The following is a 22815-nucleotide window of genomic DNA, read 5'->3' as shown; positions in this document are numbered from 1 at the left end:
GGAGTCTTTCTGATGTCCTTTGTGATACAAATGGCCCCTACTTCAGCAAAGTTAAACCAGGCATCACTGCACAATATGTGTCCCTTTGCTAACAATTTAAAATGTCCTTGTACATAGATGACTTCTTTTCTGTTCCCCAGAAACTCCACACATCCACAGTGCCAACAGGTTTGGCTGCTGAATAGAAGTATTTGTTGATGTGAGGTGGATTGCACAAATAATCTCTTTCCTTGTGGCTTTCTTGTTCCATCCTCCTTTTTCCCCTTCTGCTTGATCATATGGTGTGGATCCTAAAGGCTGCAAAATGCAGCCTCTTTACTCCTTGCAATTTCATGAGATGTTTCTGAAATCTCTGACTCCCAATTCTCCCTTAAGCATCTATGTGACCTCTCTTTTCCTTTCTCTGCAGGCTGATGCCAAGATGGTCTGCGATGTTGTAAGTCGGATGGAGGACACAGAGCCCTTCTCTCCAGAGCTGCTGTCAGCTATGATGAGACTCTGGGCAGACTCTGGGATCCAAGAATGCTTCAACCGGTCCCGAGAATATCAGCTTAATGACTCGGCCCAATAGTGAGTATCCCTGTCCATAGTCTTTGGCGTTGAAGTTGTAACTAAAGTTAGTGACCTCATAGCAGTGGATCTGAACGTGATTCTGCTTACAAACAGTGATGTGTGTTGTGTCACAGGCTGCTGCAAGGTAGAAAGGGTCAGGCAGGACATTCAAGTCCCCTATAGCCAGTCTGGGGTCAGGTCCATGACCTGAAGACCAGGTTTCCAAACTTCAGCCTGGAGAAGAGAAGGCTGCATGGAGACCTCATAGCAGCCTTCCAGTATCTGAAGGGGCCTATAGGGATGCTGGTTTCCCCCTTCATTGGGGACTGTAGTGACAGGACAAGGGGTAGTGGGTTAAAACTTAGGGGAGGTTTAGACTGGATATAAGGAGGAAGTTCTTTACTGTGAGGGTGGTGAGGCACTGGAGTGGGTTGCCCAAGGAGGTTGTGAATGCTCCATCCCTGGCGGTGTTCAAGGCCGGTTTGGATGAAGCCTTGGATGACATGGTTTAGTGTGAGGTGTGCCTGCCCATGGCAGAGGGGTTGGAACTAGATGATCTTAAGGTCCTTTCCAACCCTTACTATTCTATGATTCTGTGATTATAAGGACAGGACATCTACTTATAAATGGCTGCTCTGGCTCTGAAGAAATGTCGAGTGCCTCCCCAGTTTCGGTTCAGAACCATTTCTAATGGTAATTCGTCCAGTCTGTTTGCCTCCACCTAGGCAAGGAGGCTAAAGCTTTTCATTTCATAATTTCAACTGCAGCATCTGTAGGAGTCAGGCAAAACATCGCAAGGCCCTGTACTGTGTCTTGGCAGTAGTCACTAACATAGTTAAGTATGAGCATAAGGAACAAGCAAGCACAGAGAGGTCTTTTCCCCATTTATACCCTGGACCCTTTGGCAGTCAGGGAAATAGAGGCTTCCCCAGATGGTGACAGGGGAGTGCTACATCTATGCTTTTGGCTTTCACATTACCCCATGTCAACAAGTTCACCATCTGACTCACACACTTTGGGAGTTGTTATTGTGTGTTTCAATTGTCTGGCATCACTGTGCAGGGTTTTCCTGGATATCTGTCATAACATGAACCCAAGCACTGGCGTGGCTGATGGTTTTGTTCAGTATGGTGGGCCTGATCATCCCCAGCCTGCACGAGCTTCTCCCATCAAAGCTGGTAGGGCAGCTGGGGAGTGCAGAATTCTTTCTGCTCCTGTGGTGCTGCAGGAGAAGGAGGGTGATGACACATCTCTTGGCACTGACCAAAAACCAAATAAGAAAGCTGCAGATGTGTAGTTGGTGTCACAGCATCCCACCCAGCCATTTCTCACCAAAAGCAACTACATCTCAGTGCTGATCCTGACATTATGCTGCCTTTTAATCACTTCTAGGTGGACGTTCATGTTTCATCTGTACTTCATTGCCTGTAATAACAAACCTATCCTTATCTTGCCAGCAATTTTTTTTGCCTCACAGAAGAAGGGTTTGATGGCATAAACATACCTTTAGAGATATAAATTATATGAAATGCCAGTCCTAATTGCATTACAACCTTGTGGAAAGTTCTTCAATTATTTTAGAGCCAATTACTTTGAGGAAAGTGTTTTGATTTTCCTTCCATGTGAGATAGCAGTTGAAAATAATAAGCAGAGCCCTCCCAGTGTGATCAGCTGCTGGGCAACTCATCAACAAGAGTTCTGAAACCACTAGCAGTTTCTAGATATCAACCAAGGGGGCTCTGTGCTGTGGTATTCACAGCAATACCAGTGTGCAGTTGTAGCCCAGCAAAAGGAATCCTCCTTGAGAAGGGAGGGCTGTACTGCCTCTCCTTCACTACACTCTTAAGTCATGCTGTGGCTGGACACCTATTTTCTCTGGGCTAGGTCAGATGGTGAAGCTGAAGATAACAAGTTCCTTCACATTTAGGCACCTGCTGCCATCTGGGAGCCTCTCGTGGTTCTGTGCCCAGAAGCAGTGATGCTGTCCCATGGCAGGGCAGTGTAACGTGTCCTGCTGTACCTCGAGGCCTTGGTGCCATCACACCAGATGGTGATGTGAGAGCTCAGTTGGCATTTATTCACACCCAGTGGACACCAGTGAAAAGAGTCATATTTTTCATTTAATCCTTCAGTGCTTTGAGGTTGTTTTAATTCTGCATGAGTGAAAGATTTGTGACATTTTTTCTATGTTTCCCCCTTCACCCCACTGCCACTTCTCCCCCCCTCCCCCCACGGGAAAGGGCTTATCTTTATTGACACTGAAATGTGATTTTAAACACTAGCAACTACAAAATGTGTCTTCAGTTGGAGCTGAATTTAGGAAGCTGAACCTGAAGTTCCCCAGAATTTGAAAAACTGGACTAACATCATTCTTACTTGTGGCTTCCCTTGCTGTTAAGCCACAGGGTTTGATGTTTTGTTGGCAGGAGGGAAGCTTGCTGCAGGAGACAGATATCGCACTCCAGGGCTGCTCAGTACATGTCACAAAGCCCAGAGGCACCAAGTGACAATGTCCTGTCATTGCCAGCATAGGTGGGACCTTCAGGAGTGGTTCAGGCACTTCCCTTCACCCCAGAAACCATCCACTGACTGCTTTTCAGAACCCACTCCACTGCCTGGCTATTTCTAAGGAACCACCATTTGGGCTTCTCCGAGTCAGTGCTTTACCTTGACGTTTTATTAATGGCTCAAACCACAGGCCTGTTCCAGTCCCTGGGAGACCAAGTCACAGACTAATCAACAGCCTGCCAGAGCTAGCAGCACAGCTCATACCAGTCTAGCACTGATTTCACTGACAGTAGATGTAATATTTTGTATTAGCCTAAACAGGAAGTGAGTACTGTCCCTTCTATAAGAGATGGGCAGGAGTGCATTGCTTTCTACTCTCCCATGCACACCTGCCTACTGATGTGGACTTTCTTGCAAAGCTTTTAGGCTTTAAAGTCAGCCTGTCCTTAGCAAGGATTTCATATCTACTGCAAAGGAACAGTAGAAAGCAGCACTTTTGCAAAGAAAAAAACATGGCTGAGGAAGAGGGGAGGTTTTGTAATGGGCCTCCTGTGTCTTGTACTGCAAAAAATAAAACCATAAGGACAGAAAGAGAAGGGAAGAGAGTAAGAGGGAGCAGTTGGTTTCATCTTTTTTCATTACTGCATTTTTTCATCATTCCCTAAGGCAAATTTATGGGTGGGTTGAGTTCCACATTCCTAATCTCTTGATTATGTTTTTATTCCTACTTCATCTCCTCTTTCTTGTCTCCATGCCTGGGAGCTAAATCTACCTCTGATCATCAAAGACTCTGGGCACTGCTGATGTCTTTTTCTTCTTTAGCCAGTTCCTGTGGAAGCACATCTGTGACCCACATTTTGCTTTCAAAATGAGCAAAATGGAGGCTTCCAGCTGGTTTCCTTAATCTCCTACTTTTGTTCAGATTTTAAAATTGGCTTGTAGTTCCTAACTAGCCTGGTCAGTGGAGCATAGTGCATAGGGCAAATTTGAGCTTACCCACACAGGGTTGGGGACCTGCTTTGAGCGGCCTCAAAACTTCAGGAAGGAGGGGAATGGAGCAGACACAGCATCCACATAACCATTGGTTTTCCATGTGCATATCCAAACAGGAGCAGGCCCTGTAAGATGTGTAGGCAGAGACAGTTTGCAAGTACACAGACACAAAAAAGCCAGACTCCATCTCAAGTTATTCTCCTGCTTCCAAGTACACTGAAAGATCATTTGATAATACCAGGGCTGTGAAACTACCGTGAAAATGTAAAATATTTTTAGGCCTGCATTCAACCCATCCATCTTCACACATATCAGAGGTGTCAGGGCTAGGAAACTTGTTGTCTTTGGCTCTCTCCGTAGGGGGTGAAGGGAGGGAGAGATGCCTCTGGAGGGGGATACAAACCTCACTGCTGAAAACAGAGATGCAATTGCACCTGCTGCTTTACCATAGCTAAGTGCAGCCCTGACGTCTCAAGTCTGTGCCGAATACCAAGCCCAAACTGGACAACACTTTGGTCACTCCATCTTCCAGAACAGTTCTGGTAGTGCCTTATGGAAAAGCAGGACCAAACGCAGAATAAAATACCTTAGTGCCTTCCTTATCACCCTGTCTTGTGTGGGACTGTTTTCAGATCTGTTCCTTGCAAATGAATTGTTTTTGCGTGATGGTGTCACTTCTCTACTGTTACTTATTGCATCCCACATGCCAACAACACACTTTGCATCAAGAAAACAGTTAAGGAAGTAGAGCCAGATGCTGTTGTAATGTGGTGAGTAGCTTCCAGAGTGAGCCTGACGAGGCAGCGTTGGAACACGATGCTCAGAGAGGCTGTAAAATCTCTGTCCTTGGAAATACTCCACACTGAGCCACCTGAGCTAACTTACAAACTGAATTTAACTTTGAAATTGGCCCTGCTTTGAACAGGGGGTTTGGTCCAGAAGAACTTCAGAGATCCAATCCAGTCATTTTTGAGTTTGTCTTTGCTTATTTTCCCCTTGCTTTCTCTCATGACACTAGGTTTGAAAGAGAGGTCTTCAGGGTTGGCTGCGGTCCCTGTTCCTAGCCATGCAGGACCATGCAGCTCTATGATAAAAGACCACAAAACTTGCAGGACATGGGCATTATACATGACTGGCAGGACATGGTCTGTTTTAACGAGCTGCAGTTGTTGCTAGCTCTCTCAGACTGAAGAAAGAAAAATGATAGGTCAAGGTTTTGCATTACTATTACTGTCAGGTACATAGATTCCATTTTCTTATCACAGATTCTGCATTAGATTATGGTTTTCTGCATGCCTGTCCTACTTGTGCCTATCACTTGCACTCCCTTGCATTTAATTGGAGGGAGTAGCAGCAGAAACTGAACAATCCAATTAATTGGGATAACTTGCATTGTATTGTTTATTGAACAGCCCACCTTTGTGCTTTGGAGCCCATCTGCCAATAAAGCAGAAAGGGAAAATGCATCAATAGATACATTTGTAGATACATTTGTCTGAATTTATGGTTTAACTTACTCCTGTAAGTAAATATGCCCAGCAGCTTTGAATAATTGAGTTCATCCTATGAAAAGCAAAACAAAACAGCTCATAAAGGCCAGAGCTGGTTGACTGGAATCGCCAGCATTGCTCAGTTCCCACAAATGAGATGCAAACAGATTTCCATGGAAGAGCAGCTCGGCAATGTCTGCTGGTGCCAGGTCTGGAGTAGGGCTGCTTCTGCTAAGTGCATGGTGGGGGAGACAGGAGCAAACATCAGCTTGTTACTGCCTAGCAGGGTTGAGCTTGGTTCAGGTCCCAGGCTTTCTTATCCTCAGAAATTAAGGAACTGCTGTTGTTCAATGGCTGCTCCTAGGGCAGTGTGTGAGCTGGAGGAAGGGCACAAGAGGAAAGATGTCTTTGAAGTCAGCTGGATGTTTTCCAGCATCTTGCCCTCAGTCTTCATCCTCCTGGACACTCACTTTCACCAAAACCAGGTGCAATGTCTCCAGGGACTGCCTCTGTTAGCCCAAAGCAGGGCAGAGACCACATCACATGATCTTGAAGGTGGGTGTTAAGCAGTTCTCACCTTCCCATCCCACCAAACACTGCCAGGAGAGCCTGAGGACTGAGCTTCCTCACCAGAAAACTCAAAAGCAGGGGGAGCAGAGGTCTGCAGGACTCCATCATAAGACATTGCTGCTTGTTATAATGCTTGTTATAATCCCACTTGGTCCCTCTCACACGCCGGCACAGGGGAGGCTACCACCAGACTTGCTCTCTCCTATTAAAACCTAGTCCTAGAGGCAGGCTTTCCCCATTAACCTTCCAAGCCACACATGCAAGTCATCAAGGAAAGGGAAAGCTGTCTCAAAAACACATTTCCTATCCGGAGCTCATGCAAACTCTAGAGCAAATGAAGGAGAGGGAAAAGCAGGAGGTCCTGTCCCTTGTGAACACCTGGTTTCTGAAGGACTAAATCCCCTCGTGGTTAGTGTGAAGGTATCTGAGATGCTGTTACCCCCCCCCCCCCACCTAACTTCTGCCATGGAAAGCTTTAAATCAGAGCTTTAAGTGAGAGCTTGTGCCAGTACCCAACAATGTGGAAACATCCAGAAAAGCAGAAAGGCTTCAACTGCTTGCTGCTTTTCCATCTGAAATAACAAATTCTGCAGCCAGCTCCACTAAAACTCAGCAGTTTAGATACAGTTCTTGCAGGTGAAACTGGATGTATGGTATTGTTTTTCCCCTCCTAATCCTTTTTTATGCCCCCAAAGTCTTAAGATCAGTCTGAAGAGACCCAAGGGGTACAGACTGCAGGACAGGGAGGAGCAGAGAAGTTAGGTAGTTCAGTCCTTGGGGACAAAGACATAGCAGCACCTGCTACATCTTTGCCATTCTTCATTGCTGTGTCATATCCTAACAATGTTGTCTTTGGTCTGACAATCACTAAAATCTTGACATCTTGACTAAATAAATTGCTATTTAATGACCCATAATACCAGTCAGGGCTATCCCATTTTTGGCAAAGCTCCCATCCAAAAGGGCAGGAGCCAGTTCATGGTGCCTGGAGAAAAGGACACTGCCAGAATTTGGGAACAATCTTTTTTTTTCTCATGTTGTTTAGAGGTGAAGAGCAGCCATTGCTACTGATAAACACATCACAGGGCATACACCCCCAAAGAAACCTGCTGAACCACAGTCTTGAACCCTGGATAATCTGTTTTCATTGCCTACTGACATATTCCTGCCTTGCAGAGAGCTGTGGATGGCAGATTTGATACAGAATGATTTGACTTTTTTTGGCTATTTGTGTATTTTGAGATTGAAACGTCCTTACAAAATCAGCTGGAGCAGGCAAGCTGCCACCAAGGCTTGGAGCTGAGGTAGTTTTGTTCCATTCAGTTTGTTTTCTCAGTGCTTACCCCTACTGCTGCCCACAGCCCCCCTCTCCCATGGGCTCTGCCCTTCAGCAGGCAGCACTCATGTCCTGCAGCTTGCCCATCACTGTGGTCTCCCACCTTTCAACCCAGCCTCCTTCCCACGCTGGGGGATGGCAGTGCAGGGATGTGGCTCTAGAGCTGGCAAGGTCAGGATCTCCTGGAAAGCTGCAACTCCTGCTTCTCCTCTCCTGCAGAGACAGGGTGCCCAAGCGTCCTGCACCTTGCAGTCTGGCACACCACATGTTCGCAGCTCCACTGTCCCAGCCTGCCCTGCAAGGGCAGCACTCACAGGGGAGAGGGCAGGAGATGGGCTGTCTCCTGCCAGTGAGGCTCTCAGAGTGTCCTATTGCTGTTTCAAGCTCCTTAGGGAATCAGGTAGCTCTAGCAAAACAGATGTCCCTCTGTGTGGGTAATTCCTGCATTATGCCAGCTAGCCTGCATCCAGCTCATCTCTCACCAGGGGCTTTGAGCCCTGTCCCCCTGCAGCACATGTGGCTGCTCAGCTTCTTGATTCCACAGGCTGTCAGAAGACCATCGTGCCACAGCTCTTCACACACCTGGTATCAGGTCTGGCACCATCTGTGATGCTGGGAGGCAAGTGTGGTGGTGGCACGTGGTTTCCTGACGTATTTGCTGTTTGTTTGAAATCCTTAAATGGCAAAGAGTGGCAGGAACATGGGAATTTAAAGAATTACAGAATCAGAGAATGATTTGGGTTTTGAAAGGACCTTAAGATTACCCAGTTCCAACCACCTCACACTAGACTATGTCAACCAAAACTCTGTCCAGACTGGCCTTGAGCATTTACCACTTCTTTGGGAAATCCATTCCAGTGCCTCAGCACCCTCACAGTAAAGAATTTATTATAGAATCAAAGATATTCTTCAGGATTCTTACAGAATTTCTTCGTAGCTGGGGTCCAGGATGGAGTAAGCCAACTTCCACATGGGTGTCAAGGCACTAGTGGCCATGGTGTGATAGGAAGATGCTGTATATCTGTCATCTGCCCTCTCCCCTTCCTCCTTCTGGGTCCTATACCAGAAACCACCCCCGTTCAAAGGGAGAGGTTGCAAAGGACTTTGCTGCAGTCCAGAGTGCACACAGCAGCACATTAGGCAGAGCTGCTTGCCATCAACCATGAGATGCACAGCTCAGGAGGAGCCACTCCAGCCCAGGACAAGCACTGTCAGGCAGGGCAGATAACACCTTTCCATTGAGTGTAGTTATCTCCCTTTCCCCTCCTTCCAATTCTCACAGCCACCAGCCTTTCCCTGCCCTGCATTTCTCAGTGCAACACTCTCCTCCCCAACCCCAGGAGCTACAAATCCATCAGCACTCTCCCCCCTGTCCTGCCTCTGCTCAGGGGATGTGCTGTGCCAGGCCCCAGGGCACAAGAGAGCCCAAAAAGCATGTGAGTGACTGCTGAAGTTGCATAGCCACTGCCATGCCCCTCTGCCTTCCCTCAGGGTGCAGCCCATGCTGAAGAGGGGGAGCAGTGCAGTATCCCCACATTCAGGTGTTTAAGATTAGGAGTTGAATCCAAAGCCAATCATGAACTTAGTTAAAAAGCCCCTGTTTTTCAATATATATTAAGACAACCATTGGAAAATTGCTTTTATCTGCTGCTTCATAAGCCCTTCAGCTTATATTTTAAAGCCTTTTGTCTGTGAACAGGAGAGCTGAAAAATCCTTTTTTATTTCCTTAAGCGAATAGTCCATCTATTATCCAGCCTTGAGGGGCTGAGGCTTTAATAAAAAGAAAAACTAGCAAACATTGTGACACTTGCAATAAAGTCACAGGACCTGGCAATGATGGGGATGAAGCACTCGGAGCTGTGCTCACGAATGGAGCCTGTTGTGCCCACTGGTCAACAGGTTAAAGCTCCTTGTCTTGGTTCCCCAGTGTGAACAATAAACACATTCCTATTTTGTGAGACGCTGATGTACACGGTGGCAAGAGCAGCAAAGGCAGCAGTGGAGTGAGGTAGCAACCTGCAGGGCTGGGCAGATGGGCAGAGCATGATGGGGAAGGGTGGGTGAGCCCCACAGGAGCAGAGTCCCACCATTCATCCAGGATTGACCTGAGGGAGCCCTGGGCACAGATCATTCCACAGACTAATTGGTTGAATAGATCTAATTAGCCCTGTAGCAAACACCACTTTGTTTCTTACTTATCCAGGCCAAGTTCTGAACCAATATTCAACTACCAGCTCTTGATTTCCTACTGCTTTTTTAGGTGGTGAAGGGGGAAATATGGTGTTTCTTTCTCTATGTAGAACATGTGGCAGAGGCTCAGCAGCACAGGCACGTGTTTGGAATGGCTGGTGCAATGCACACGGTGCGTACCCAGGGTGTCTTGGAGAAGGTGGTGGCTGCCCCATCCCTGGCAGTGTTCAAGGCCAGGTTGGATGGGGGTTGGAGTAACCTCCTCTAGTGGAAGGTGTTCCTGCCTGTGGCAGGGGGTTAGAACTGGATGAGCTTTAAGGTCTTTTCTTATCCAAACCATTCTAGGGTTCTGTGGAACCCAGCACCAGGGGTCTCTGGCTGCAGGCAGTGCTCTGGGCCCACAAGAAGGGCTGTGCTTTCCCTTGTGGTTCCATCAGCCCTGCAGAGAGCCACAGGCACGGCTGCTCCCCAGCCCAGTGCCTCTGGCTTTGCAGTCAGCAGAACAAGAAGGGGAACATGTTGCCTGGCTGTCTCCCAGTCCAGTGCTGGGTTAATGCCAGGGATGCCCTTCCTGCCTCTTCCCTGTCTTGGAGACCTGACAAGGGGCTTGTACCTGTTTTTTCAAAGCACATGCTGGTGAGATGATCATTGATTCTGGCAGAAGAACTGAAGGCAGCCAAACATGATGATGTCGCGTTACTGCCTCATGTGCTGCTCGCATGTACAAGCCAGGCATGAGCCCAGCCACCAAGTGGGCCTGATATACTTTAGGCAGATTTTTTGACCTCTTCCTGTTGTTATCTTTTTTCTTTCCTTCCATCTTGTCCCCTGCAACACACACACTCAGTGCTTGGTCTGTGTCAATCCATTCACCCATACCTGTTACATTACCTATTAGAGTAAAAATAACACCAAGACTGTCTACAAACTATTATTTCACCTTCTGCAGTTATATTCCTTGCCTTCAGACCACCAGTGTAACAGATCCAAACCCTCAACTCCTCTATTTTGCAGCCCCCATCAGAAAACCTTGTGAATTCCCCCTGAGCCCCAGCAACCTCTGCTCAGGCTCTCAGGGTAATTCTGCATGGGGTGTTTTGGATGGCCACACACTCACTCCACTCTGCAGGCACAGGCTCCATGCAAGGCTGCTTAGTTTGTTCTTAAGAGCACAGTTCAGAGCAGAAGGGGGCTGGAGTAAAGCAGAGCAAACACCCATCCTTGTGCCAAAATCTTTTTGCTTACACTTTTCCCACCTCCAATATGTTGAATTCATTTAAATGCTTGAATGCTTGGAGAAGGCACCACCTCAGAGGTTCCTGGAGTCTCTTTTGGAGATGAATTTTTGGGGAGAAAGAGGAGAAATGGTGCTGAGCCTAGATTTTAGGCAGCACCTTCTCTATGCTGCTGGGAGAGGAAGTTAGAGATACAGGGAAGGAAGAAACCAGGTTCACACTGCACCATGGAGCCACGCCAAGGAAGCATCAGCTCGGGTTTTGGCAGTTAGTCCAATTTATAATGCACTTGGCCTCACTGTAACCCATTCCCTCCTGGGCTGCATTGCCACCCCAGTGCTGAGCAGCAGGTTTGCTGGGAGCACCAACACTGAAAAGAAATTTGGTTTTCTAAAATCATAGTCCAAGGCCATGAAACACCCCCTTGAGCAGTCACTGTAGCTGTGAGGCTCTGACAGCACTTGTAATGCCATATATAAGCATTTCCCAGTCCCTCAGTATTGCTCTTGATACGTAAGGTTTGGTAACAGCATAAGAACCATTTCCAAAGCCTTGCTCAGGAAAATGCCAGTCAGTACATTCTATTGAGCAGCATTAATGTCAGTTTAAACATTTTTAGTTCCACAGTGTTGCAATCCCCAACATGAGAAATACTGCACCAGGGAGTTTGCTGAACAATGGGCAGAAGTAGGAGAAAGGAGTCTGACAGAAGCTAGCAGCTGTTGAGAGCTGAGAACTGGGAACAGAGTCCAGGCAAAAATCTGCGCAAATTAAACGAACGCTGGAAGCAGCAACTTCTCATGAAGGAATCCTCAGAGGAGTATCTCACTGCATTGAAATACGTAAACAGAGAAATGGCACAAATACAGAAGTTACCAATAATCTTGGCAGATAAAGCTACACATTTCTACCCAGCAGTTCAACTACCTGTATCCTGCCCTTAACCACCCTTAAGGATGGAAGAGCATCTTTCACACCCATGGTAAAGAGCTGCATGTCATGATCCAGTCTTGAGCAGGTGCCACCTGCATGCAGTCTTGAAGGTGACAGAGAGGAGCTTTCAGTGCAGGACACCCCAGCCACACGCCTGAGCAACCTCTTCCTACCTACGTCTGCTCTCTGGCCAGGCCTGGAGGGGTTTCCTACTTGCCTGTGCTTCCCAGCATCCTTTGAAGTGGAGCACATAGGCAGGACTCATTCCTGCTGTTTGTTCAGACATCCACAATCACTAGGGCAGGCTTAAGAGCATTGTCTTTAAAAAGTTGGTAGTAAATAGAAAATGTGCTAAAAGCAGAGAGGTCACCTATATGACATGTTTATCTTACCAAGGATTTCCCTGACTTCTGTGCAGGCACCTGTGTGAATGTATGAAAGAGTTGCCTCCACCTAGGTCAGTCCATTCATCCCACTCCTTATCTTCCCTTGCCTCAGAACATGGGAGAGCTGTGGGTTTGTCTTTGACTTCATGCATTGCTGCTTTTCACCAGCTTGATGAGAAATCTGTGTGTAGGATTAGCACTGATACATTGCCTGAAGTCCCAGCAAGGAGCATTCCGGAGTGGGACTCCCTGACTCCTCAGGGTATGTAGCAGTGACAGCATGGAGCAAGCAGCTTTGCTCCAGAGGGAAGAGCTCCTATATAGATATACAGCCACATCAACAGGGAAAACCTGAAGAAAAATTAGACAAAATCCAGTATCTGCCTTAAACATGCTACCTTGCATCTCCTGGCATGTGTGCCCATAACAACAGAACCACATTCCTCACGTCCACGGTTTGGAGGCTCCCTCCATGCTACACATCACACTGGTCCCTGCCCTGCAGGTCTGGGTGCCTAGGGAATGCTGGCTGCCTGCTCTCTAGCCCCTTCCTCCACACTGCTCATCCTCCTCCTCTTTACTTACTTATGCAGCAAATCTCATCAGCCCCAGTGTATAATGCAATGACCACATGAAGAAGACCCCCACATGAAGGACATATATGGGTGTGCAAAGGGAAGTCCTGGTGTGAGCACCAGTGTAGCTATGACCCAGTCCCATCCTGCAGCCTTCCCTGTATGGACATAAGGAGGCACTCCTGGGATTCAGGGAGTTATTTTGTTTTCACTTTGCTCTTTCTTTTGGGAAGCTTCAAACATTGATTGGATATGGCTGATCCTTCCATCAGCTGGTACAGTGCTACCAGATGAATAAATCTTGCATGTGTCTGTAATTATTGCTTAGCTTGTGTTTAAATACAGCGCCATTAGTCCGCAGAACTCATCAAAATCCATATGCGAATGCATGAAATCATATTGGATGGAGCAGAAAAGTACATGACAGCATCCATTTTCAACCTTCTTTGTTCACAAGGGAAAAAAGAAAGCATTTCTTTATCTCTATTAAAATTCTTGGTTTAACTTACTATTTAATTATAAGTTGTAACACCATTTCAAAGGCTGCCCTTTATGCAGGGAATAGATTTCTTTCTTATAATAGGCTAGCAAATGTCTACCACCCTTGCTTGATTTGACCCTACTAAAGTCCCTATTAAAAGCATGGGAGAATATTGCTTAAGGGTTATAAAACTCAGTATGGAAAGGCCTGGTGGTTAAAGCTCCTGGCTACGATTTAGGGAACTCAAAGTGACTTCCAAGTGCCATCACAGACTTCCCATCATGTCATCAGGCAAGTGATCTATCCCTTTAATACTGCTGTTCCTCCTAAAGCAAGTGTGATTAATAGCATTTCCCTACTCCAGTTGGAGGTTGGGAGGACACATCAATCATGCTCAGCAAGAGCTGAGGTGCTCCAGCAGCAAAGAGTGCAAAAGCGTGGCCTGGGCAAGGGGGATGCTTGCCTAACCAAACATCTGCTCAAGATGCTTTCCTCCCCTTCTGCAGCCAAGAGGAAGCTCAGCAAAAGCAGTTACCAGCAATAAAGTTCATGCTGTCTGGAAGAACTCCTGATGTTTTTCAGACCTAACCCTGCTTTGGGCCAGCTTCATGCTCCCACTGGAAGTGAAGTGCTCCTGGGTTGGTTCAAACTTCTCCCACCCAGCAGACTGGGACTCCTGGTTTGCCCACCTGATTTACTGCAGCAGTTTGGCCTGCAAATCACTCCCAAGAGACGTGGTCACTGGCAGGTGCATGGGCAGACAGTAGAGCCTGCTTCTGGCAGGAACGTGTCCCCAGAGCACAGGAAGAGGCCTCTGCACAACCTCAAGTGGATGGACAGTAGCTGTCCACAGCCCTGATGGAGTATACACCTTGGGATGGTGTCCTGCGCTCATCTCCTGCAGAGCCACACCAGCTCTGTGGCCAGGCTGTTCTGTAGGGAGTATCCCAAACTGATTTTATCATGCACACATCCCTGATGCATCTTCAGCTGAGCAAAAGGATCAGCCCACTCCTGCAGAGACCTGAGAGCAACCCAGGCCGCTGCCTGGTGAGCTGCAGGAGCCTAACCCTCCATGAGTGGTTGTGTGGTGACAGGGGCTAAATTACAGACCTCTCTGAGGTTGCTCATACCCATAGAAGAGAGAGAGAGGAAAAGTGGGTGATGAGCAGGATGTCTCACTGGCACAGCCTGACCGAGGTGACAGCATTCCCTGGTGGGAATGATCCCGCTAAGTTGATATATGACAAACAGATCTCCTAATAATTAATTGGATGAGTGTTTTCCAAAGGGATGAGAAACTCCATACATGTCTTCTGCTTCTATATCTGGGCTGAAACCAGGCTGCTGCAATACCACAAGCAAAGCTGTTCTCAGAGGAGCCTCAGCCTGACAACTGCTGAGAAGGACCAGAAAGCCCGTTTGCATAGCACAAGTTTCACACACCCAAGACAAACAACTATAGGATGTCTAGGATGACTAAGACATTTCTAGTATGCCACAGGTAGAACTTCCTGGGTTTGCTTTTGCTATCTGTGGGTCACATATGTCCACAACAGAGCACTGGCTGATTTTGGTACCCATGATTTCTAGCAGTAATGCTTAAATGGGATTTGAAATCAGAAATCCCCATAGCTTGCTAATAGGTCAGGACAATGAACAGATGGGGAGATCCAGAAACATGATTCCCACTCCATCACTAGCAATCCATCTTCCTCATCACAGTGAGTGGATAAACAGGGCCTCAAATTGAAGTCAGCTCCCAACAGACCCACCCCACTCATTGTAATTGTTCTGTCATCCAGCTATGGGCATCCTCTAGTGACTTGATACCAGAGCACAGTTCTCATTAACTAACACTTTCCTTCACAGCATTAGATCTGAATCCCTCCCCAGTGCTATCTCTGCTGCAGGCAGACACCTAGCACTACAAGAACTGTACTGCTGCAGCTGTCTTTTTTTCCTTCCAGCCTAGAAATGGAGATGTTAAAATGTTGATGCTGCTTCCCCTACTGCCACAAGTGTGTAAATAGATGTGCTGGTCCTTTGTTAGCACCCTGATGAATCTCTCTGGCCAGTGGCTCATCAAAACCTTAAAGTCCGTGGGGCTGGGTCATTTGTGGTGTCTGCTTTTCAGGGTTGGCATAATTCTGAGTAATTAGCTCAGGAGATGGCCTTGGGGCCGAACTGAACTGGCTGCTGTGGGATGTGAGCAGCACTGGGGTGAGCCAGCTCAGTGTGCTCACTGTGGGACATGGTTAGCTGTGGCTCTTGACATCTCTTCCATTTGGGCTGAGCGGAGGCTGCATCCTCTGCTCAGGGCTCCTTCCCAGAACAAGCCCTTCATTATCCCAAACTCCCCACAGCTTATTTTTAGCCCCTCCTTTTCTTTCCTTTCTTCTTTTTTTCTTTTACAGTATAGAAAGCCGTCAGCTCCACTGTCAGCAGGTTTAGAACAGCAGTCCTAAAGATAAAAAATACATCAAACCCACTTACTCTGTTGCGTAAAGGTTTAGGCATAGATCCTGCTCACTTCCAGGGTGGTTCTGAGTCCCACCAGGCCTCCTCCCTTCTCCAGCTCAGTTACTGTCCTTCAGGGCTGGTCATTGGGAAGAAGCAGAGGCTTACATAAAGCAAGAGCTTTTGAGATTTCCTCTGCTTTAGCCCCTGTGCCTGCGCTGGCTTGCAGAGGTCACCTGCATGCAGGGCCACCAGGAGAGAAGACCTTGCATGGCCTGAGCCATGCATCATCCCAGTGGGCTCGGGTTCTCATAGCACTGCTGGAAGGATCGAGCCAGCCTCTGTAAAAATCTTCTGCTTATAAAACAAAAAGATGAGGATGCCCTGTGGTCAGCAGCTCTGCGATACACAGTGCTTCAAGTCACAGCAGCTTTATGTAAACAGTGGTATTGCACAGATGAGGACACTTCGAGAAGAGATTACAACACTGCTGGCAAACCACCAGATCTGCCCATGCCACAGCTCTGAGGGAGCTGATGTTAAACTGTTCAGTTCTCCAAGTAGCATTATATTAAGTGTCTGTAAAGCAAACATTATGTATAGAGCAAGGCAGTCATGGCTCCCTTCTTTCACCATCCAGGGGAATGGATGCCCATCCAGGAGATCCTGTATTGCGTGGTTAGGATCCAGGAGATGAGGAAAACCTCTTCCTGGTGTAACGAAAGGCTCTGAAGAGTTCCCATGCAGAAATGTCTCGGGAGCAGAGCAGACATGCTCCATGGGGGATGTGCAGTGATCTACAGAGAGGTCTACAGAGGAACAAGTGGGAATAGGGAGGAGAGGGAGCAGAGATGTTCCATAGAGTGGTTAACAAAGTTAACTCTGATGTGGCAGTTTAAAAGCCACGAAGAGGCAGTTTTTCACAGACAGGATAGCTGAAATTCCTTACTGCAGATGTGGCTGTTAGAAGGTTACATTGCTTCAAAAAGCAATTAGACAAAATTCTGGAAAAAAAGTCGTTGGTGGGTAATAAATATAAAACTATCAACCTTCTCTTTGAAACTCTTTTATCCATTGAAGTAGTGGAGACTGGGAAAAATGAGCATTGCATATTTGCCCTGAATTTGTACTCCTCTCAACATTTGCTGTTGGACATTAGTTAAGCTAGGTAGGTCACTGATCTCATCCAGACACACTGTGTTTCTCTTTTGTAAGGGCTCCAATATGTTAAAAAAAAAGGAAAATCTTCGTCATCTCCTCTCACATCCCATCCAGTTTTCAAACTTCAAACAAATGCAGAAAGATGAGCCCACATCTGCTTTCCTAGGAAAACTGCAAGTCTAACTAGGGCAGCTAAACTCCAACCTGCTTTTGTTCATTCCTCCTGCCTATCATTAGTATTAATATCAACTTGTCAAGTTGATCTTGATGCACAAGCCCTGCACCGCCCTGCTTCGGTGCAGGAGGAAAAAAAAAAAACCAAACTTATGCAACGCAGCATCCCTTCTGTCAAAATTTGACACTTTTAGATCTTAATTAGAATTTGATCCTTTAATAGGAGGGACATTCCTCCTGATTTCCCAATGGAGAATAATGAAAACCCAGGGCAGCCAACAGAGTTCATTGAGGAAAACAAACCCAGTAACCTCTGGGCCCGGTGACTATTGCATGGCTGTTAGCAGCCTGCAAGAAGCTGGCACCAGAAGTGGCTTGTGGCTGGTTGGATTTAGGGAAGGGAAACCAGGGAGTGGCCCTGCTCATATTTCATCTGGTAGGAAGTGAGATGAGATTTGCCAGGAGCAGCAGCAGGACAGAATTGACTGCTGTGTAATTCATGTGATGGCCATTAAGGCAGGACTGGCTGAGAGGGGTACACAGCCAGAAACACAAAACACATTGCCCAAAGTCCAGAAGTGAATTCCCAAGACCTTCCCATTCTCTGGGCTGGGCTCAGAAAACACCAGAAGATGCTCTTGCCCTCTTAGCTGAATTCCTTCTCCTCTAGAGTCTCTTCTGCCTGCCATAACCTACCTGGATGTGCCTGAGCAGCAGTATGTGACACTGGTCTGGCTTTGATGAGGAAAATGGGAGGGCCTTGTGCATGCAAGCATGCCTTGCTCCTCACCCTCAGGGAGGATTGATTTTTGAAGGGACATTATGGCTTTGCTTGTCTGCTTCTCTAGCCTTTTATAGCTGGTGATTGTTTAAAGATCTGTGTGTGCTGGATGAGTGCTGGGTTCTGAGAGTGGGCTGTGCTTTATTTCTCCCTTTCGCCTAAAATAAAACAGCAAATAGAGCTGGGCGTGGCATCTGCAGGAAAAACTCTTTGGTGCCACATCCTCTGGGTGTTTGCCCAGCTCAGAGTGCCCTCATAGCCATACCAAGTTGATGCACACCTTTGAGAAGCAATGCCTATATGTTTTGTCTCTTCTGGTAGAAGTTACTAGGACAATTTACTATGCTGTTGTGAAGTCACTATTGACATTTTGTGAGTTCATGCTTATTCTCACAATCCTTACTCTACAGTCACTAGATAATAAGTGGTTTTAATGCTAGATGTACGTTGATCTGTGTGGTCATTAGTGAAAGGAAGAAAGAAGCTGAAGTACAAGCCAAGCTTGGATGCAGATAGCCTTCCATCCATGAACTAGGAAGGAGACATGTCTACATAAATGTCTGGAGTTAGATGAGGTGATCATGCTTGTGACAGCCTTGATTAAAAACTCATAATTTGCCAGGACACAATGTTGGAGCTGACCCTTGAGAACCTCTTATATGGAGTAAAAATTTGCCCGGTGGTGACTCAACTGCATCCATTGATGAATGTGAATCTGCTCTTTCAATCAGACACAACCAAGACAACAGAATGAGGCTGGAGTATCCCATGCGTGGCCTTTCTTTCACAGAGGAGACGTGGACAGAGAGCAGGACCACAGGACAGAGAGGCAGCTGAGAAGATGCTGCTGTCTCCAGACTTGCTCTCCTGAAGTTTCCACTCCTCTGCCTGCCTCAGACCAAGTCCAAGGCTGTGGCTGCTGTTTGTGGAGCACTGAGGACGTGAGCACCTCAGGTTTCACAGTGCAAGCTGGATGCTGCCTGCAAAAACACTGCCAAGGTGTCACCTCTGAGGCAAGAAAAACCCAACCGTTGTTTAACCATTTGATTGCCATTAACCTCAGCAGACATGAATATGCATCTGTGTGAGTTTTGCCACAGGTATCCAGCTTTGACCACAGCCTGTGGCCTCAGCTACACTTCTTCATCCAAGGAAGCAGCTAGCAGAGCCTTTGGCATAGGCAGTACAATGCTAGGAGAAGGTTCCTGTGGTAGCAGAGTGCCTGGGGAGAGGTCGTTGTCCACGCACTGCACGTAAGCTGCTGCTGCTGGTCTGTTCCCATGGGACAACTCTGACATCAGCCCTTTCTCTGTGCAGTGTCTCTGGCATCAACAGTGGTGCTACCACATGCTGTTGGAAACAGCAAATGAAGGCACAAGAAACTACATTTACTCCTTATTTTCAATATTACTGTGTGAAGATTCTCAGTACCAGCTAGTCTTTACAGAACATCTGCCTTTCGTGGCCGCACTTTGGTGGGATCATCTTCCTCGTTTTAGGAAATGCCATTTCTTGTGCATTTTTGCTTTTAGCACCATAATATAGTTGGGCTTCACCTCCCTGAGCCTGATAAACTGGGTGACTCAGAAACTTGCAATCTGCTTCAGCACAAAGCATGTAAGATAAAAGGCATAAGCAGTAATGGAGCTGCTTGGCTCAGGACTAAAAATGCTCTTGCACTCAAAAACCTCTTCTAGCCTTTCTTCTTAACCCTTGCAAGCCCTGAGCAAGGCAGGCTGCAAATAAAAGATGATGTGTCATTTCAAATATGCCTCCACTCCAGTGGGCAAACCCTGGAGCTGGGAAGTGGTAAGAGCTCAGATGCCAGCACTGTGCAGTGAAGATTATATGTTGGGGCAGAGCTGAGGCCTCCAAAGTGCTCTTATTTCTGCTGGTTAAACAGATGCCACTTTCTGAGGGGATTAAGTGTTGTGGAGCCTGTTGGCTGTGACAACTAATTATCTCCAGCAACAGTTTGGCTGTGAGATTTGCAGTTCAAAGGGAATGTTGTCATCCAGCACCACATGTAACAGTTTGCCTATACTTGGGTTTCCTTGTTCCCAAAGAGGTAGTACCCCCAACACATCTCATCCTCCACTGGCTCAAGCTTACCAACAGGAGATCAACGGGTCCAAACAAGCAGCATGGGCAGGGAGCACCAGATGAGGCCTCTGGGATACCTCCAGCAGGAACCAAGGAGAATCAGCAGCTAAAAGCTGTTTAGCATCCAAACAGCAGCCTGCCAGAGCTTCCCAGTCCCATTCAGCTGGATGTTAGCATGTCAGCCATGACGTGGCACACTTCTCCAGTTGAACTTCATGGGGTGCATGCACTGATGGGGTCCCCCTCAGTGCAGCCAACTCTGGGAGGAAAAAAATATCTGCTGCAGCCCCAGATAGTAGAAATTCCAGAGAGAGCAGACAGAGGAGTAAACAGTTTTGGAATGCAGCCTCAAAAACAGCATGGAAAATGTTGTATACCTTCACAGAAATGGATGGTTGACCCTCATCGAGACTACCATGAGCAGACAAAAAGCAGACCCAGGCAACTAAAAGAATCTAAGTCATTGAGAAACACATGGAGAATGGTGGAGAAGACTAGACATGAGGAAAGAGATGAAGAGGGGAATTAAGAGAAAATGTGTTGGAGCTGGGCTGGAAGTGTTGGCATGGGAGTGACAGAGGCACCGGACTCACAGAACTCAGGTCACCAGAAGTCCAGACAGGCTGAGTGTTGGGTATATAAGCACTCCTTTGTCACTACTGCTAATCTCCCTCACATCTCCAATCCTGCAGAGTAACTCAGGTGGAGCCAGGCACATGTGGTACCATCACCTCCATAGACAACAATGTGAAGGGAAGTGAGGCTTTCCAAACCTCAGAGACAGGTTGTATGCAGCTAATCCGGAGCTAATTTGTTGTTAGGCAGCCCAGTGAACACCACGTGGAAGAGCTATAGACTGCAAGCCGTAAGACTGAGAACCCCCTGACATCCCAGCACAGGGCCTGGGGTTCAAATGATGCTGCTGTTCACAAGTAAATCATCGCAGGTTGAAGGCAGCAGTTCCAGTAAAGAACTCCTCCATCACTATGCTGCTGTGGTGCCAAATCCTTTGGCCAGTTTGCAGCTGTTTTTGTCATTTGCTGCACTCCCAGCATAAAGGCAGACATCAAAGGCAAGGGTAATTGATAGGGAACTTAAAATTGGAGCTGAATGATAGAAAATTACAGAAAATGAAGATGGAGAAAGTGATAAAAGCTTCAGGGTACTGCCAAGAACTCTAAGAGGAAAAGAAAATCCTTCCTCTCTTACACCTCCACTTTTTACTATCACCTTGAAGTATTTTGTTCCTGAGGAGAACCTGGGTCTCTGAATAACAGCACTGCACTGCTAAGCTGCCTTGGTCTGTAGGGATATGTGAAGAAATGCAGCTGTCTCTTAAATAACAGGAGTAGACATCAGTTGTGAATAGATGAGTGATCATGGCTTCAGCCATCACTGCAGAGGATCTGATTTCAAATGAAGCCCCATTCTTCCATCCAGGACCCATCATCAGGCTATTAAGGGAGCATCTGTCACAAAACCACAATGGCTTTAACTGCTTGAAGCAAAAATAAGCCTGTTTAGCTTAAATACTTTTCTCTGGGTGATGTGATTCTTGTAATTCTTTAGCAATAATGAATGATAAATATGATGGGTAGCTAAAATATGTGATGGGAGCAGGGCAAGGTATGTTTTTTACATTAGCATGGAGTTTGGTTGGGTAGGCATGAATGCCAGTGGCAGTGAGTTTTCTTGGGCAGCAGAGTGCACAGCCCCAGCACACCATGCATCCAGCTCCAGAGCCCTGGCTCAGAGCACTCCCTCCAGGACAGAAACGGGAATTTTTTTGCTGCTTTTTGATGCACCAGAGAAAGCATCTCCAGTGGCAGGAGAGTCATCACCTTCAGGCCAAGCTTTGTCAAGGCACAGGGGGAAGTGTGCTCATTACCATGTGACTGTGATTGGATAACTCATGGGGACTAGATGAGTTTTTAACAGAGTGTTAAAAACCTTGGCATGTCACCTCCTGTCCTGCTGTCCCTTTGGATGACATCCACACTGCCAGGAGCACAGAGATCAAAGGGCAAGACATGCTCATGCACAGACCTGCTTTATTATGTTCGCAGTATATTGAAAACATCTCACGTGCATTAGATTGATGCTCCTGGGGCTAGGGATAGGCATTTAGACCCTGTAATACACATTAAACCCCCTCAGAGGAACTGGAGTATCTGTGCAGCTTGATGGTGGCAAGAAAGACTTTATTGTGTGATGCAGATTTGTGTTTATAATTCATGTTAAACTGTATTCCAAGATCCTCTTTTCTTTATAAATTATGTTTAGTTGGTCTGAGTTGTTTTGAAAAATTGCCTTGAATGGGTACGAAAAAATGGATTGTGGTCGTATGTGCACAGCTGTGCACTCCTCTACAAAAGCATGTCATGCCAAAAGACAGGACTTCTTGCCCAAAGTTTCAGCCTGTGGAGGCCTTGCTGATGTTCACAGTAGAATAAGGGTAAATGTTTTAAAAATATCCAAGTGTATTAGAAAGCTAAATCTCCCCTCTAGCCCACCAAAACCACCAATTTATACTCCCAGAGTATTACCGTCTAATCTGGCTCCTGGGTTTTGTCCATGTGCTGCATCTCCCGCAGTCCTAGCCCTATGCTGCTTTCAAACTGAAGCAGTGACTCACTCAGGCAGAGATTCATCTCCGTCATCTGAGCTGACTGAAAGCAAGGCTTCTCCTCAGAACAAGCTGCCAAGCCTCCCTCCCTTACTAGCAGAGAGACAGGCATCTCCCAAAAGCGACTCGACCTGCCTGTTCTGGGAGTGAGACCTATATGCCCCAACCTCTTATCTGAATAAACCCTTGCAGAAAAGCATGTGTGTGTACAGAATCCAGCACAATGGACAGATCGGGCACTTCGTCCCTCAGGGAATAAA

The 22815-nt window shown here is 46.9% G+C and overlaps 1 protein-coding gene across 2 annotated transcripts in view; it reads left to right on the top strand.

Annotated features, from left to right (window-relative positions):
* GNAO1 (G protein subunit alpha o1) overlaps positions 1-22815 on the top strand; it is a 145976-nt gene that overhangs the window by 99397 nt on the left and 23764 nt on the right. For both annotated transcript variants that reach the window (XM_034072936.1, XM_034072935.1), the window contains exon 4: positions 410-570. In XM_034072936.1, coding sequence (XP_033928827.1) covers positions 410-570 — 161 coding nt within the window. The remainder of the gene's footprint in view (positions 1-409; positions 571-22815) is intronic.

This window comes from Melopsittacus undulatus, chromosome Z (assembly GCF_012275295.1).
Source record: "Melopsittacus undulatus isolate bMelUnd1 chromosome Z, bMelUnd1.mat.Z, whole genome shotgun sequence".
In the NCBI taxonomy this organism is placed as follows: domain Eukaryota; kingdom Metazoa; phylum Chordata; class Aves; order Psittaciformes; family Psittaculidae; genus Melopsittacus; species Melopsittacus undulatus.
This window is presented reverse-complemented; position numbering and strand designations above follow the sequence as displayed.